Below are 19,043 nucleotides of genomic sequence, written 5' to 3'. Positions count from 1 at the left end.
ATGTAAATTTTGGATTACCTTTTTCTTGTTTGATGTAGAGAGTTAAATTAAAATGAACATGTTTAAATATAAGGTGTTGATAATCAAATGATATTGATATCAAATAAAATTTGAGAAAAACTGGGAGTTAAGTTAATGACAAGAAAATAATGGGTTTAATATAAATCATGGGAAAGAATCATGAATAATGATCGTAAAGGGGGGGGGTACAGAAACAAACCGGCATATTTAGATAATCCTAAAGCCATAAAATGCCTAGTTTTGTTTGTTGTATATTATAGTTTGTTATTTTGGTCTTTCGCCTATTCTATCTTGATATTCCCTTCTTATTAATCTTATTTTAAAGGATGTATTAATAATTTATAATATATAAGGGTGTTGTAAACGAACGCATTCATTTTGAACGTGTTCGTAAACGAAGTTCGTTTTTTTGAAAATGATGAACGGCGTTCCTTTTATTTTTGACGAACTTTGACCATGAACGCGTTCCTTTTTTATGACGAACGCGTTTGAATTTAACGTTGGTTCAATTTTAAAAACACTTTATATTTTTATTTATTTGAATATTAATCTGAATTTTTTAAGAAAAAAGTCTTAAATTTTATAATCATCTGTTTTTCCTTAACATTTCAAGTTTCACGCCATTATTATAGTTAATTAATTTGAATATTATTACTTATATTTTAATTCAATAGATTAGCATAAACATAGATATTATTATTTCATCATCATCATCTGATTCTAAAAATTCAAAAGAAGTTCAAAATCAGATGAATTAACATTACCATGGCCCAAATATGATAAATATTTTACAGTAGCATTCTGTATTGAAGGAGCTAATTCAATACTTACCGAATATAAAATGTGCCCAAAAAGTATTATATCAGTTTCAAAATCTTCAAGCTTCAATTTAAAACGACATTCGATTGTAATATTAATTATTTTATTTTATATAATAACTAAGTAAAATCATTATAGTCGAAGAGAAAATGCATTTGGGCTATTTGATCCCAACAATAACGACTTAAAATATGGTCAACCATTGATAGACGCAGTATTAAATGGGATTAATAAAAGATAGTAAACCTTATCAAATTAATTACATATATTTTATTTTTTTAAAGATTTGAACATATATATGAAGATCAATATGTTTTTTCTGCAATTATACATCCAGTATTCAAGCTCCAATGACCTTTGAAAAAACTTCCACAGAACGAACCTATAAAAAAATAAACTTATAGCGTTATTGGAAAAATGCATTGAAAACCCTAATATGATAATGCAAGAACTGTTAATTTCGAAGTATCCTTTTTTTTTGACGACGAAGTAGAGGATGGATTAGAGGAGGATAACTTATCTCAATTTTTTGAAGCAAAGGATTAAATAACTATAATAAATTCCCAACGTTAAAAGAGTTGTTTATTAAGTATAATACCGCAATCCCCTTATATGCCCCTGTAAAGCGCGTTTTAAGTATAGCTAATGCCGTAAACTGCCAAGCATTCCTGTCTATTAGATGAAAATTTTGAAAATTAATTGTTATTAAAAATTAAAAGAAAATTTTTTTATAAATAAAAATATCTTTTTATTCGCTATTTCATATTGTATTTATAATTATATTATCAAAATAAAACTAAATTATCTTTTAACATGGCTAATATATTGTGTTAAAATATATAAGACATTTATTTATATTAAATTAATTTTTAAAAAAAAAAATTTATCAAAAAATTTGAACGAACGTGAACGCGTTCGATTTTTGTCAATGAACGTTGAACGCGTTTGATTTTTTTAGAAATGTTTATATATAATCAATATTTAGCCGCGTAAAAATATATAATAATCAAATAATAACAAAAAATAAAACCTCCCCCGCTATGAACTTTCACGGTATAACGGGTAGAAGGTCGCGTTAAATTGTCGTTATAGTTAGAGGCCGTTTTAAAGACCAGAGTCATACTTTTAATCGAGTGGGTATTGGATTCAGTATTGTTATTATTATCCAAACCCCTTTTATCATTTTCAGCCTTCTCAATAATATTGATTTTAAAACCATCAGAGATTAGCGAGTTTGAGCCGTTGATGAGTTCGGTGGCGGAAGCTAGTAAGGATCCCGAACCACCGTTTATTTCGACTAATGTGGGTTTCTGATTATAAAAATTATTGATATTGTTCCTTTCCTGGAAATCGTCCAAATGGCTCTGGCCAATATTAAGGTTTCTTCGCTTCAACTCGTTTTGATCGATATCCTCGTGAACATATTTGCCTTGTTACATATTATTATGTGTGTAAGGTTAGAGGTTATGTTTTTAGTGATAAATCTTCAATTTCATTAAAGTTTATAAAAACTTCCCAAAACCTATTTAAATTTCTTAAAACTAAAGTGTTTAAAATGAATATAAAAAATTGTTATATACGAAGGTCTGATTAAAATCATAAACAAATATATTTAAATGGAAAAAAAATAAAGTAATTATTCAATTTTAACAAATTTGATGTTAAATTTAACAAAAATAGCATTCTTTCTAAAAGGGAACTAAAAAAAATAAAGAAAAAAAATTTAAATATACATTTCTATACCTAATATAGGAATGGTACGTTGAGTGACTATAGATGGAGCCTGCTCTAGGCCTTGCAAATGTCGACGCGGAAAATCGAATATGGTTGGGTTGGCCGGCAAGGCTACCCTCTTAAGCGGCCTTTCATTTAACTGCTGTTGAATATTCTGTGGGTAATTTTTTTTTAAATTTTAAACTTTGAGGGTCTTATTATATCAAATGATGAAAGAAAAATAATGTAAAATAGTTAAGAACTTATAAATAAATATAATGTATTACGCGAATACACTATATTATATAAATAAATCTATTACCCGAAATTTTTTAAAATTATATAAGACATTTTTACGTTTTCTTACCACAATATAGATATACTCATAATATAGTCATACCAGAGCCCTGCATCAGATCTGCTTTGGCAAATGACCCGGCAATATAAAATTTAGATTTTTATCCGAGTCCGTCTGGACCAAATGGGATCCAATAGTGCAGGGTTCTATTGTGTACTAAAATAAATTTATATAGAATGGAGCATACATAGTTATTATCGAAATTGCCTTGTGAAGAGCTTAAATTGGCAACCAATTCATTTTGATAAGAGTATGAATCGGGTTGGGCATATTGGTCCTTATCTGTAATAAACAATTTTTAGGAAAATGATAAAAAGGTTTTAATTGTTTATATTTTTTTCTAAATTGTTAATCTTTTTTTTCAAATCCTTACTTCTTTTTCTCTATATTTATTTCATCACTTCCTCCTTTCCTATTTCTTCCTAACCCATTAAAACTATATTTTTATTTGAAATGAGGAAATAAACCTTAGTCGAATAATTAAAATCCCCAGTATTTTTACAAAATTTTCAATATTTTTTTTTAATTTTTACCAGCATAAAATTAATGCGCCAAAATAAATTTAAGTAAAAATAGAATATCAGTATTAAATACAAAATTTGTCAGTATTTTTTTGATAATTAAAAAAAAATAATCATTAAAAATCATAAATTTTGGCCGAAAATAATATTATTTTTGAAATCCAGGTTTGGCTTAAAATTTAAAAAATACAGGCTAGGCTATTAAAAAAAAATTATATCAATTAATAAAGAAATAAATGCTCATTCCTAAATGTCCTGTGGTCATTAAGACACATAGCAATTTTGGACATGAGGCCCACATCTTTTTAAAATCTATAGGGAAAAAGTTTTCAGTGCCATCAGGCGATCCTAGAGATAACTCATATCCGCGCCAGAATATTGGCTTAGAAATTTGCAATCAAATTTTTTATCATTCCATGGTTTTATATAATTTTTACAAAAAAAAATTTTAAATTTTAATTTCATGTCTTTTTATATGGTTTTTACAACATATGTTATATAGTTTCATATGTAAAATTTTTAATATATCTTACTATTTCTGCTTTTAACGCCCCCTTTTGGCTATATATTTATTAAATTTTAAAATTATAAATTAAGATTTGAGACATAATAAGCTATTAAATATATATCCCTTTAATATTCAATAAAAATAGATGTAGGAGAGGCTAGGTGTAGTGTATCTCGGAGCAGATAATTCTTCTCAAATAATTTTAAAACTAATAAATTTTGAAATTTAAACCATAAAAGTATATTAATAAGATTCTTCAATATTTCTAAAAATGTTTTCAGAAATATGCTCATGAAAAGTTTTAAGCAAATTTAAATTTTAGTCAAAAGTTAACTTTTTAATTTTTTACATTTTTACTAATAAATTTTTTTTAAAGTTATTAAGACTAAATATCAATTCTAAACGATAAAGTAATCTAGATTTTAAAATTTACAAAATTATTGACAATATTTATGATAATTTAATATCTTTAAATTAAATATGAAGACCTGGGTAAGGTTTTGGCGGGGTGCGTTCTAGCCATTTTTAAGCAGGGAATATTTTGAGTAAAAAAAATACAACTATATTTATAAGAACATTAAAAGCCATGTCTAGGGTCACGAATGACAATATGAAAAGGAGTGACTTATTTTTTGTAAATTATATAACAATTTTAGGTAACAACATATTCTTCCGGGTGATATATAATATAGGCGAAAGTAAATTTAACATATTTGACAATTTATTTTAATTTATTTACTAGGATTAATATTTCTATAAGAAAAATTAAGAACTATGATATGCAATGCGAAAAGGCAATAAGTGCCCCGGGTGTTTTTTTTAACTCTTAAATTTTCATTTTTTGAAATTTTATATTTTTTATACATTGATATTATTTAAAAACGAATTTAAAACATAGGTCATATAAATAACAATTAATGATTATAAAAATATAGCGCATATATATAAAAATTTAAAAAAATACAGAATAAAATTAAATTAAAAAAAACAATTGCAAGATAGGTTTACTTTAATTGTTAGCAATGAATAATTTGAAGAATAGCCATAAATGGCTTTCTGAAAAAGAAGACTTTATTAAGATCGCCAATTATTTGGCTAATTTTCTCCCTAATAATGCAATACATTTAAAGAATTATTCACTAAAAACACCAGGAGTATTGGTAACAAGTGGGATTAAAATTGTGTTAGCGATGTCTGAATATTTGTTTATTCTCAAGATTTCTGCCGAATTAATTATTACATTTATGTTGGATCGCGCCGAAAAATCGATGATGCATGTGTAATCCCAAGCAACTGGAGGAGCAGAAGGCCAAGGTATTAAGCGGGTACCATCGGGTCTTCTGTTGTTGTTTGAATATAATGATTTGGGTATGGGGTATTTGGGATGCTGGCTTAAGAGCTTTTGAGATTAAATTATTTATGTTTGAAGGCCGTGGGAGGCGGCCTTTGGGATATCTGCAATTTATAGGATAGTGTTCTTTGAATCAGATGGTAGGAATATTAAAAAAATATTTTTAAAAAAACAAAAAATTCCAAATAAAACATAGGGAGATTCGAGATCTCAAAACCCCACGTTCGGATTCCGCCCATTATATATATATTTTTTTAAATAAATGAAAGTTTTAAATACAAAAAAAATCTTAATTAGTTGAATTAATGCTTTATATTTTTAATTTCACTTTTGAAATAATTTGCAAAATACAGCTAAGATTATACAAAATTCTGGGCCTGGTTTTAAAATGATCAAATTTAAAAATCCGGGCCGGTGTAGTATTGTAAAATTAATACTATCTAAAATCAATACGGTATTGATTCTACAATATTGAAAAATTAATCCCGTATTTAATTTATTGCCAAACCTCAACTTTTACGAATAAATCTAAAATATAATTTACAAACTTTGACTTTGAATCGACATTTATAGATAAATCTATAGGATATCAAGAATTGTAAAATAAATAAATTCCCTGAAAAAATTATATAAAAGAATAGAAAATCATTTTTATAATCATTTAAATATATTTAAATCTATTTTAAATTTATTTTAAATAATTTTTTTACAAATCGTAAATGGCCCCCAATATTTTTGAAGCGATGAAAAAATATCTAATAATAAGTATTTTACAATTTTAATGGCCGCCAATATATTTGAAAAGATGAAAAAATATATAATGAATAAATATTTTACAATTTTAATGGCCATCAATATATTTGGAGCGATGAAAACATCTCTTAAAAATCAATATGGTATTGATTCTACAATATCAAAATATCAATACGGTATTGAAGCTACAATGGGTGTTGATTTCAGAATCCTACACCGAGGCAAAAAGTTTAAAAAAAATATATATCAGGCCGAGACTATAAATAAACCAAACTTGAATTTTTTTTCAAATCCAGAATTTAAACCTCTGCAGGTCTATAGTATAAATTTAACTTGATGAGTAAAAAAATAATAATTTGTTCAGTAAAAAAAAAAGAAGTTTCTTTATAACTTTAACTAAAAATGAATTGGATTGTGATAGAGGTCTGAGCCCTAAGAGTGCCCTTTTGCAAATTACATACACTAATCGATGTTCAGAGGGTTACAGATCTGTCCGCGTCTTAGGGCAATAAAACTTTTAACCAACCTATTGAGGTTAGAGAGGTATGGAGTAAGGTTGACATATGGTTTTAACGGTAAATGCCTAGATATTGCAAATTCTGCAGGTTAAAAATCATTTATATTACTCTACATTAATCAAGATTTTTCTTATACTATTAAAACGTCCTTAAAATCAAATAAGTGGATATATTTTGTAGAATAATATTTTACTTTTTAATACTTTTCTCTTTTAGATTTTCTATATTTTTCTTATCATTCGTCAGGTTATAAACCCTTATTTTCATTTTAAATTTTTTTTAGTTGACCGCGCTTTTTCTTACTTTTTATAGTAATTAGTGTTCATTTTACCTAATTACTTTATATTATTTTAAAATTGGGTTTTTAATTGAAAAAAGAGAATTCCTGTTGTGATTGCATTATTTCGATTTGCTTATAAATTTGAATATTTACGAAAAATAATTTTTTTTATATAAAATTGAATTTGAATATGTATATTGTTAATAAGACGAGTATTATATTATGATGGTTTTTAATTTATTTGGTTTTGTTTGATATAAATTTTTGAATAATGATGTAAAGTTCATTATAATGAGACGAAATTTTAAGTTATAATCGGATGATGTTAATTTGATATAAAAGACACCATTTTTATAATTAAAAGCATTTCCACTTTTTTAATTTTTTTTACTTTCACTTAATTTTTCGCATATAATTTTTAGTATTTTTATATTTTTACTTTTTTATTTTTTTGGTTATGTTTTATTTTTATATTATTATATAATTTATAATTAATTTTTGGTATTAGTATTTAATAAAGGATTCAAAACTATAATTTTAGTATATATTTTTATTTATTTTATTTTTTTAAGTTCCAACTTCCTTGATATGACAGTTCATCCCAACTGTGACAGTTTATTATATAATTAGTAAAATCATTTATATATATATATATTCCTGATATGTTTTACATATTTAATATTTAAATAATATAAATAAATAATTATATTTCATCTATAAAAATCTTTTGATGAAATTATTATAAAAATAAGTAGCTAATAAATGTAGGGTCAATTTAAAAAAACTAGATATAAAACGACAGTTTTGTTATTTCACTGAAAAAATAATTTATAAAAATACTGGTAATTTTCGAATAAAATACGGAAGAAATGAATAACCATATTATAAATATTCCCTTTTCTTCTTTTTTTCTTTCCGATATTATAACCAAAAATATTAATTATAAATAAAATTGTAACCGCAAAAGTTCATGCAGACTGGTTTGATCGATATGGGTTCGAAGTAAGGGTAGAAATTTTCTCTGTCAGAACCACTAAAATTTCTCCTGCCAGCGAAAGATATCAAATAATCCATGGCCTCGAACGATTTTCGGTAAGATGGCATAAAAAAGTAAAAGCAATCATTCGAATCATCGGGCGATGATGACAGGAATATGTCTTGTTCTGTATATAAGGAAAATGCGGATTTAACTAAGAAGGAAGTATAAATAATTCATGATTACTAATATGAAACTTCCATCCATCTGATTCTTTCTTTCACAATAAATTTATCCAAAAAACCCTATCTGGAATTTTAATATCGAGATAGAATATTTTTTAAATGAAAATTTAAAAAATCTCTTTTTTTAATGACATCTTAACTTTCAAAAAATATTTCTTTTTTTCATTTTTTTTCCAAAAATATAACATCATAAATTATTATATATTTGGGTTAAAGTTTTGGTTGAAAACTGTTCAAATAAAATAGTAGATCTTTTACATTTGTAAGTAAAAAAGTGTCAAAAATTATAGACAATAGGTCAATCAAGACAAAGGAGTTTAGAAGAAAAGAAGATAGTAAGGAGAACAAGGGAGATGCGAATAACAGGGGAGACTTTTGAATTTACTTTGTTTATATGGATTTATATGCGTATTTATGGGACACGATAAATTTATTATATTGTATAGTTAATAAAATATCTCCGATAAATTCTAGGTATGTGTGTTAAACACTTCCTCCAATATCCCAACTTCTTATACCTAAAAAATATATAAGCAAAATATTCCTCTCCTACTAGTTGATCCTCCATAAACATTAAAAAGTAAGTAAAATATCCCCCATCATCATCCCCATTAATTAACCAAGGCAATTTAATAAATGATAATTCATTTCCTTCCTTTATTTTGATTTTTTTCTTTAAAACTGTTTTGAAAGACGTTTGATAATTACCAGGTTCGTTGGTATTCACGAATGAAGGAGCTGTGAGCCTATTGAATGATAGTACTATTTTCTGTCTTCTAGGCTGGGCTGTCACTAAGGTAATATTACCTATGTCCTCTATACCCACGCTCAATTTTTTCAAGGAGGCCCGAAATATGTCTTGGCTGGTATCCATGTAAAGTGTGGAGCCAAAGTTAGTGGTGAACCTTTTTTTGCAATTTAAAAAGAAAAGATTGTTTTTAGAAAAAAATGATATTTATATTATAGCACAATCAGGAGAAAATGCTAATCGCTTTTATATAAGGGATTTAAGAGAAACATTTATACTCAATTCTAACATAAATTTTAAGCTAAAAAATAAAATAAATTCGGAAACTTATCTTAAGGTGATTATTTTATGTTCAAATGATCATATTCAAATAAAATTATGAACGATTTAAAATGTCTGCTAAGCCCGGCCCGCTCCGGCCCTTTAAGAATTTTTGTACAAATTACCAAGCCTGGCCACAAATTTTTTTGCCAAACCCAGCCCATTTTAATTTTTTTTAAATTACTCAGCCCGGTTCTTGCAGATTTATAGTATGTAGAACTTAGCTTTTATAATTACTTTTTTGAACTCAGTGTCATGCCGGTACAAGAAATTTTTTAAAATCGCCATTCTCAAAAAGAGAAAATTTAGCAATGGCGGACCTAGAAATAAAATTTTTATTTCTCGACATCCCATAGAACCATAAAAAAATAATTTAACAATATTAATATTTTAAAAAAGTTCATTTTATGCATTTCAAAAAAAATTGTTAAGGCAATGATTAAAAAAAAGTAATAAAAATCGACAAATTAATTGGTTAATCTAGGGCTTCCAGATTTTAAAAAAAAACTATCTTAAAAAACTGGGCCTGCCTCGGCTAAATCGGTAGTCGGCCTGATTCTGAATCATGAATTGAACCCGTAAATAAAAATAATATTATTTTGCATAAAGATTTTGATTTACATGTCCGATATCATAGGAGCACCATATCTATCTTTCCAACCCAATACGACATCCGTCGATTTCTAATTTTTTAAAAAAATGATCGAAAGTGAATAATTATGAAAAATGAAATAATGTATAAATTATCATCGCACTAGATAATGGTCGTTCAACAATATCATAAAAAAATTAAAATACAAACTACATTATAATGGTAAGTAGTGATCTGCATCCTAATTTTTCAAGCCCGGCCTGGCCCGGCCCGAAATTTTTTTAAAAAAGTTTTGCCGGCCCGGCCCGAACTTAAAATTTTTCAAAAAAGTTTACCATTTAAATATAGAAATTAATCTTTATAATTACTCAAAATAAAAGACATATGTTATATGTCGTTTAGTTTCAATAAATAAAATCAAATATTTTTATTTTACATAAAAAATTCAATATAAAATTGATAAATTTAGATATATTTAAAAAAATTTCCAAGATCCAACCCGACCCGATATTTGTTTTAAAATATTAGGCCCGGCCCGAACTGTATTATTTTAAATAGAATTAGGCCCGAGCCCGGCCAGGCCCGAACCTCGGGCCGGGCCTAACTTTGCAGATCTCTAATGGTAAGTAAACTTACTGCTCAAATTAAGCTAAATGACCATTATTTTGTGAAATGAAATTTCTCAAAAGTCATTTAGGCTTAACATATGTTTTATATTTTTGTTGAGAGGTATCAAGTTCATTATGCTTAGATTTTAGGCTTATTTAGAGTTATTATAATATTTTCCTTTTTTTAGATTTGTCCCTAATTCGTTAAAATTCAATTTTTTAGCATCAAATATCTTTAAAAAAACACCTAATAATAAAGTGACTAAGTATTTGATTTTAACTTTAGAGAATTTAATCGGAAATATAAATTGTTTTGAAAATAAAATAATATTTTATAGCGAAAATTATTATTTTTTAAAACTCATATAGAGCCCTAAAGGGCTTAAAACTTTTTTACACCATAAGGAAAAGATCAACATTTTATCCGGTAATCCTCTTAATCTTGAATCTTAAACTACTCATTTTATGATATATTTTAATTTAAGAAACTGTATACATAAGAGTCCTTTATTTATATATGTTTTATATGTATTTTTATTTATTTTAAATTTTTTATTGAGTATCTTCTAACAAAAAGTTGATCGATTTTCTAAAGTAGCCCTAATATGTCTACCACGTATTAACCCGTTATTTATAATTAATAACGATTACTTACTAACCCCTCCTCCCTAAACACTATAATATTTTTTTAACCGCCTTAAATGTAAAAAAACCCTCAATTAAAGCGTAAAAAAATTTCTTAATAAAATGGCAAATATAGGAATCTTTATATTGTCACATAATTTATGCTTGTTTTTATAATTTATAAGAATCCAAATTTGCAGTTTGATGTGCGTGCATATATAGATATACTTTATTTAAACTTTGTTTTGGAAAAAAAATTTAACCGATTTGATTTTTGATATAAATTAACAATTACATTTCAAAAAAAAAACATTTTCAAACAAAATTTAAATAAAGCATATCGATACCATAAAATTTAATTGAACTAAAAAAAACATGAAGATAATAATTTATGACATGAATTAGATCGGAATGCATTTTATTTTCTTTTGATGCATTGATAAATTTTCTATCAAACTTATATATATTTCAAGCTATCAAATTAATAGGCGGGGGGAGGGGGATACAAAAAATTTGCCTTTTCCAATAAATACTCTATAATTTTTTTAATAAGATTTTATTTTGAGTCAATGCAAATGCGTTTAAATGTTTGATTAGCCGTTAAAGTTAAACTGACCCTATTAAGGTGTCGCGACATCATAATTCCTGTAAATTGATCCCTACCCCGTCTCTGTCTACTGTTTAACTCAATTGCATCGTAAGCGTCAATATATTTGGTCACGACGTAGGTTACCACGAATCTCCCGTTATTTTTATGTGACCTGTCTCTGTTAACTGTGACAGCGAAATGACAATTAGCTGAGGTGTCCAGACAACCTGGTGGATAGGTAAGTGTTAGGGAATCGCAATTTAATATATCGGGATCTGAGTGGTCCATATAAACCGAGCTACTCGAGGAATTTTGAAGAGAATTAACATTGTCAAGGTTGGTGAGATTAAAGCTAGATATAGGTTGGGATAAATTTTCACGAATCTGGGAATTTTGAGGACTTTCTGTATTTCGAGGTTCATTGTTTGGCGAAGCGTTGTTTTGTCTATCGTTGAAATTCGAATCTGTTAGAGGAGTCGATGACTGAAAAAGTTTGGGATTAGTGGCTGGTAGCGAGTTATGGCGATTTCGCATGTAGTCTTCATAATCCTCTGTAAAATAATAAAATATTAGTAACATGAAAAGGCGAATAATTATGACATTCATTATTACGAAATTTTCAATATTTTTTTTTAATTTTTACTAAAGACTGATACTCTCCTCTCAGTATAAATAATAGAATACCTGTATTAAATAAAAAATTGATAAATATTTTTATTCAGTATAAATATAATTTTATCGATAAAATAATAATTGTTCAGTAAAGAGTTTTTTATAACTAATAATGAATTTGATATTAATACACTGAGCATCCTAAAAACAATGTCCTCTTTTACAAAAAGTTTTTTATTTATTCTCTTAAAATAAAAGTCACTAGCCCTGTTCGAACCGACCTGTGAAAATTTTTTGTCGAAGTTTTTCCGCCCACCTCAAAATTTTTTTCACCCATCTCAGCCCGTATTAATTTTTTATGAAGGAAATCGACATGAATTTGCCTAATAATTCGCTTTAAAAATATTTTAACAGTAAAAATATTTTCTACAATTTGTCTAACTCGGCACTAAAATTTATTTCCTTGCTTACTCGCGAGAGCCAGGCTGCACCGACTTATAATATTTAATAAGAAAGTTATATAAATTAACAATTATATTTCATTTAGGTAGTCAATTTGTTTGTAATATAATTTATTATTAGAAGAAAAAAATTGCAATATTTTTTTAAGCTAGCAACTGTTTTAAATAAACTAAATTCAAATGAACATTAAAAAAATTTAAAATCCCAGGCCGGTCCAGACTCGCAGAAAATATCGTATAAGGCCCATACCCGCCCCGTTGATGATCTCTGGTTTCAATGGTGTTTAGATTTAGAATTGAAAATATTAGGTTTGTTACTGATTCTTAAAATCGTTAATAATTCATTCGAGTGTTATCAGACTTTCTTATTTTTTAGTTAAAAGGGAAACGTAGTCATTTTGTGTTACAGTTTGCCATTTAAAATAGATCCTGAATTTTGATTGGCTACGATTATTGAGTTCAAAATGGTATCATGAGTTATTAATAATAATTTGTTTTAATTTATTATAATTTTTAGCTAAGATGGGTGTGTTAAATTACCGTATGTTTCTCTGTTGTTGTATGTTTGTTATTCATTGAATTTGTTAAGATTTCTTACTTTGTAAATATCTTCGAAAATTTTTTTTAATTGGTAATGATAATTTATTACAAGATAGTAGTAATAAATTGACAAGTATAATAAGGATACATTTTTACAAATTCTCTTTGTTCAATTATTGAAAATGAATGCATTACTTTAACAATAAAGGGAGTTAATAGATTATTAAATATTTTCTAAGATATTGTTTTATTTTCTTATTTGAAAACTGTAGGGTTTTTTAGGTCCGTGAAGTTGGCCCCGCAATTTTTGATTTTCAATGGTTTATCAGTTGGTGTGATTAGTACCCGATTTGTACCGTTTTTAGTTCGATTTGTACCATCACCGTTTTTGAGATATTCAAAGAACAAAATGGGGGGCCAACTTCACGACAGCCCCCCTACTTTTGAACTTAAAAATAAAAAGTGAATAGGTCAATAGAGAATGATTTGTACCGATTTGTACAGTTCGATTTGTACCATCACTGTTTTCCAGCTATTGACCGTTGAAAATATGGCCAAAAATAAAAAACACTCAACATTTATTTTTTAAAAATTTTTTAACGTACAACGGTAGAGAATTTTTTCTTTTCCTAATGATGCCTCAAATTGCTTTATCTTCATTATTTATTTCGGAAATCATATTTTAAACCTTATATTATAGCGTGAAGTTAGCCCCCCCCAATATTCAAAATTTGAGATTTTTCAAATTTTTAAAACGGGATTGATTTGTACCCGATTTGTACCGTTTCAAACTAGATTTGTACTATTATCGTTTTCCAGCTATTGACCGTTAAATATATGGCGCCAAGGTTTAAAATTTGATTTCCGAAATAAATAATAAAGATAAAGCATAATTTGAGGCATCATTAGGAAGATAAAAAAATTCTCTACCGTTGTACGTTAAAAAATTTAAAAAAAATAAATGTTGAGTGTTTTTTATTTGTGGCGCCATATCTTTAACGGCCAATAGCTGGAAAACGGTAATGGTACAAATCGAGTTTGAAATGGTACAAATCGGGTACAAATCAATCCCGTTTTAAAAATTTGAAAAATCTCAAATTTTGAATATTGGGGGGGGGGGGGGGGGCTAACTTCACGCTATAATATAAGGTTTAAAATTTGATTTCCGAAATAAATAATGAAGGTAAAGCTTAATTTGAGGCATCATTAGGAAGAGAAAAAAATTCGCTACCGTTGTATGTTAAAAAATTTTTTAAAAAAATAAATGTTGAGTGTTTTATATTTTTGGCGCCATATCTTTAACGGTCAATAGCTGGAAAACGGTAATGGTACAAATCGAGTTTGAAATGGTACAAATCAATCCCGTTTTAAAAATTTGAAAAATCTCAAATTTTGAATATTGGGGGGGGGCTAACTTCACGCTATAATATAAGGTTTAAAATTTGATTTCCGAAATAAATAATGAAGGTAAAGCTTAATTTGAGGCATGATTAGGAAGAGAAAAAAATTCTCTACCGTTGTACGTTAAAAAATATTTTTAAAAAATAAATGTTGAGTGTTTTTTATTTTTGGCGCCATATCTTTAACGGTCAATAGCTGGAAAACGGTAATGGTACAAATCGAGTTTGAAAGGGTACAAATCGGGTACAAATCAATCCCGTTTTAAAAATTTGAAAAATCTCAAATTTTGAATATTGGGGGGGGGCTAACTTCACGCTATAATATAAGGTTTAAAATTTGATTTCCGAAATAAATAATGAATATAAAGCTTAATTTGAGGCATCATTAGGAAGAGAAAAAAATTCTCTACCGTTGTACGTTAAAAAATTTTTAAAAAAATAAATGTTGAGTGTTTTTTATTTTTGGCGCCATATCTTTAACGGTCAATAGCTGGAAAACGGTAATGGTACAAATCGAGTTTGAAACGGTACAAATCGGGTACAAATCAATCCCGTTTTAAAAATTTAAAAAATCTCAAATTTTGAATATTAGGGGGGGGGCTAACTTCACGCTATAATATAAGGTTTAAAATTTGATTTCCGAAATAAATAATGAAGATAAAGCTTAATTTGAGGCATCATTAGGAAGAGAAAAAAATTCTCTACCGTTGTACGTTAAAAAAATTTTTAAAAAAATAAATGTTGAGTGTTTTTTATTTTTGGCGCCATATTTTCAACGGTCAATAGCTGGAAAACGGTGATGGTACAAATCGAACTGAAAACGGTACAAATCATTCTCTATCGACCTATTCACTTTTTATTTTTAAGTTCAAAAGTTGGGGGGCTGTCGTGAAGTTGACCCCCATTTTGTTCTTTGAATATCTCAAAAACGGTGATGGTACAAATCGAACTGAAAACGGTACAAATCGGGTACTTATCACACCAACTGATAAACCATTGAAAATCAAAAATTGCGGGGCCAACTTCACGGACCTGGGTTTTTTGAATTAATGATTTTGAAGTTTCCACAATTTCTTCTTGTTTTTTCTGTTTGTGTAATACTTTAAGATTTATGTAATTTAATATGATTCTAGATGACGCCTAAAAAAATAAAATATTTTAGATTTTTTTTTATTATTATACTTTTATTCTTAATATATTTTATCAATATTATTCTTATTCTTTTTAATTCTAAATGAACATAAAAATTTATTTAAAAAAAATTATTAAATTTAGCAAATGAATGATATGAAATGAATATCATTATAAAACGTGATTTTTAATAAAATTATATAATATACTTCTAGATGCTTGACGATATTAGTTCACGAGTCTGCAGAGCCACTTATAAATTTGTGCCATTCTTTACACTCTGCACTGCAGTAATTTTATTATTGGTATTAGTATGTTGATGTTGAGTGATTTCAAAAAAATTTCCATTTAATATGCTTAATTTATTTTTAATTGTATTCCTTTTATGTAGCATTGATTTTATAATTTTATCTTCGATTACTCGGGTCAGGTAATTATGGATGTGTGGCGATTTTAATAAAATATGGTAGTTATTTAGCTAATTGCTATATGATGACCAACGTCAAATATCATTATTCTATCTTAAAGTATCTAAACTCGGGTTAGATTTTCATTAGAATTTAAAAATAACATTTTAAATTAACTAATATATACATTTTTTAAAAAAAATCTGTATTTTTTTGAATGCAAAGTTGGTTAAGATACAGATACTTTAAATAATTTGTATCTTGGATACAAGATACAATTGATTTTTTTAAAAAAGATATAAAAGTATAATATTTTAAATACAAATATCCGCGACACTGCCCAACACTGCGGTTAATGAAAGAAAGAGATGTGGGTTAGGGTTGATTAAATGTTTGAGAGATATGGGTTAGGGTTAATTAAATGTTTGAGAGATATGGGTTAGGGTTAATTAAAGGTTTGAGAAATATGGGTTAAGGTATATAAAAATTAGTTTTTAATATTATTAATAACCTGTCAAATCTGACAGCATGTGATTATAACTGGGCAAATAGAATCTTAAATAAAATAGCTGTTTTAGGGCAATTCTTGATGAATCTTAATCATTGAAAAAAATGTCTATTTATATTATCTAGTAACTATTAAAATACCATTAAAAAAAATATATACTTAAAACTTTAAACTGTAATATTATTATTCATATTGGTAAAATTAATAAAATACTGATAATTTTGTTATTATACTGAATATTTTTGATATAAAATACTGGAGAAATAAATAACAACCATATAAAAATAAAACAATTAATCTTTATAAATTACATATAAATACTAAAAAAAATTATAACTCTCGATAAATAATAAAAAAAAATAGGGATCGTAATTATTTTTTTTAAATGATTAGAACGCATAAGTATTTTATTGACAAAAGATTATTATATTTCCGTGGATTATGAAGAAGCAATAGACTTAAATCCCGAAAAAACTTAGGTTGCAGGAACTGCGAGCATTGAAATAACTCCGAAGATTCGTGTTTGACAATCTTATTTAAAAAAAATTCAACTAAAAAAATCTTTTGTTTTTCTCAATACTCACCTTTTAGTCATATTATCATGTTAGTGAGACTTATAAAGTTTTCAATATAATCATCAGCACTTACAAAAATTGGACTGGGAAATGGTAAAGCATTTAAATTTACAACTTCCCTGATCAAAAAAACTTCAAATCGTGGATCAAGATGAACCACAGAATAAAATATATTCTCTCGCTCAGTATAAGAAGCAATGATGCTGAAAATGAGGTATTTATTTTCTTTGTTTTTGGAATACTTTTTAACTAGGCTGTATAAAAATTTTGGAAACTGGAGTTTAAATATAAGATGATTTCAATGATACAACCATGCTACTATATAAGTTATTTTAAGATAGATTATACCGAATTCTAAATAAATATTTAATTAAAATTTGTGTCGTGGGCCAGTTGGCCATTACCGGACGCATTTTTGTGCCCACGCATCTAAAACATTTTTTAGACCATTATTATAATAATATGTCTATATAATAATGAAATTATAATATTAAAAAGCTAATAATTTTAAATATTTTTATTTCAACACATGTTCATCATCATTGCAGAAGTGAATTTGAGTTCGAGGCAAATCAGATAAAATTCCTAGATGAAATAGATCTAACATCTGATATATTAAATCTTGATAACGCCGATCCTTACCCTGATAACCGTTTTCCATTTGGTGATTCTAATGATTAATAATAATCAAAATACCTTAAAATTAATGTCCTAACTATGGCACACTATATTAGTTATGCTTAAAATAATTTCCAGAGCTCATAAAAATCCGTTAATAGTATATTAAAAAGAATAAAACATTATCTTCAACTTTAAAACTACGAATTGGATCTAGTGGAAGCTAACTAATATTTCTTTTAAAATTTAAGAAATAATTAAATTTCTTTCATCACAAATGGGGTTTGAATTTGGCATTATTTTTCGGAAGTGAAATAGAATAAAGAAATTTATTTATTAATAATGATTGTTATTTCATTTAAGAAAAATATGTTTAAAAAATATAACTTTAAATTTCTCTTAGATTTACTTTTTTATTTCATAATTATTTCATTTCTTTATTAGACCACCAATTTCAAAAATCAAACATTGTATCAAAATATATGGTAAAACAAGATTGTAAATCCACTGTATTACTTAAACTACTTGAGAACAATAATACACAATAAGTAAACATAGAAAATTAACATATAGTAAATACAAGTTATCTAGCAAAATTAACTTAGCAAGTAAACATTCAATGACTTGGCATATCTACGAAAATTGTGTTCTCGTAAAAATCATTTTAAGCTAATAAAAAAAATTCGCCTACCCTAAAAATGTATAAAATATAGCACTATAAACAGTAATTTGAAAGAATAATAAGTAAAAGATAACAATTTTTTAAAATAACCACTATAATTCAAAAATTTTTGAAACATTTTTATAAAAAAGGGAAAACTCAAAATTGTTTTTATAAAAATGAAACATAGCTAAAGCCTATGATAGATGGACCTAAAGACCTATATAATTATTTCTTTCTTTCTTTCTTTCTTTCTTTCTTTCTTTCTTTCTTTCTTTCTTTCTTTCTTTCTTTCTTTCTTTCTTTCTTATAAGAAAGTGCTACAATAAAATTTATTTATTTTGTATTTACTTATGAAATTTATGCTGGCGACTCCCATGTCCAAGTTCCTAATATCCCTGAGCATGAATAAATCTTCGCTATTCATATAAGAATTAGTGTTCCCGTCTAGATCTCTGATAGGTTAATATTGTTATTAAAATAAATTATATTCTTTTTTCTTTTGTCAATTGATCAGAAATAACGAAAGAAATATAAAATATAGATCTACCCTGCTAGGCCTGTAAATATTTTTTTTTCTCTTAA

At 26.7% G+C, this 19,043-nt stretch overlaps 1 protein-coding gene across 1 annotated transcript in view; it reads right to left on the bottom strand.

Moving 5' to 3' along the window:
• LOC135926933 (uncharacterized) overlaps positions 1-19,043 on the bottom strand; it is a 98,955-nt gene that overhangs the window by 27,981 nt on the left and 51,931 nt on the right. The window contains exons 17-24 of the mRNA XM_065462864.1: positions 18,810-18,913; positions 11,573-12,096; positions 9,754-9,815; positions 8,772-8,968; positions 7,802-8,005; positions 3,099-3,193; positions 2,584-2,728; positions 1,871-2,269 (exon numbers count right to left, since the gene is read on the bottom strand). Of these exons, the coding sequence (XP_065318936.1) occupies positions 1,871-2,269; positions 2,584-2,728; positions 3,099-3,193; positions 7,802-8,005; positions 8,772-8,968; positions 9,754-9,815; positions 11,573-12,096; positions 18,810-18,913 (1,730 nt within the window). The remainder of the gene's footprint in view (positions 1-1,870; positions 2,270-2,583; positions 2,729-3,098; positions 3,194-7,801; positions 8,006-8,771; positions 8,969-9,753; positions 9,816-11,572; positions 12,097-18,809; positions 18,914-19,043) is intronic.

Source organism: Gordionus sp. m RMFG-2023, chromosome 3, assembly GCF_954871325.1.
Source record: "Gordionus sp. m RMFG-2023 chromosome 3, tfGorSpeb1-WG-v2, whole genome shotgun sequence".
NCBI lineage: Eukaryota > Metazoa > Nematomorpha > Gordioida > Chordodea > Parachordodidae > Gordionus > Gordionus sp. m RMFG-2023.
This window is presented reverse-complemented; position numbering and strand designations above follow the sequence as displayed.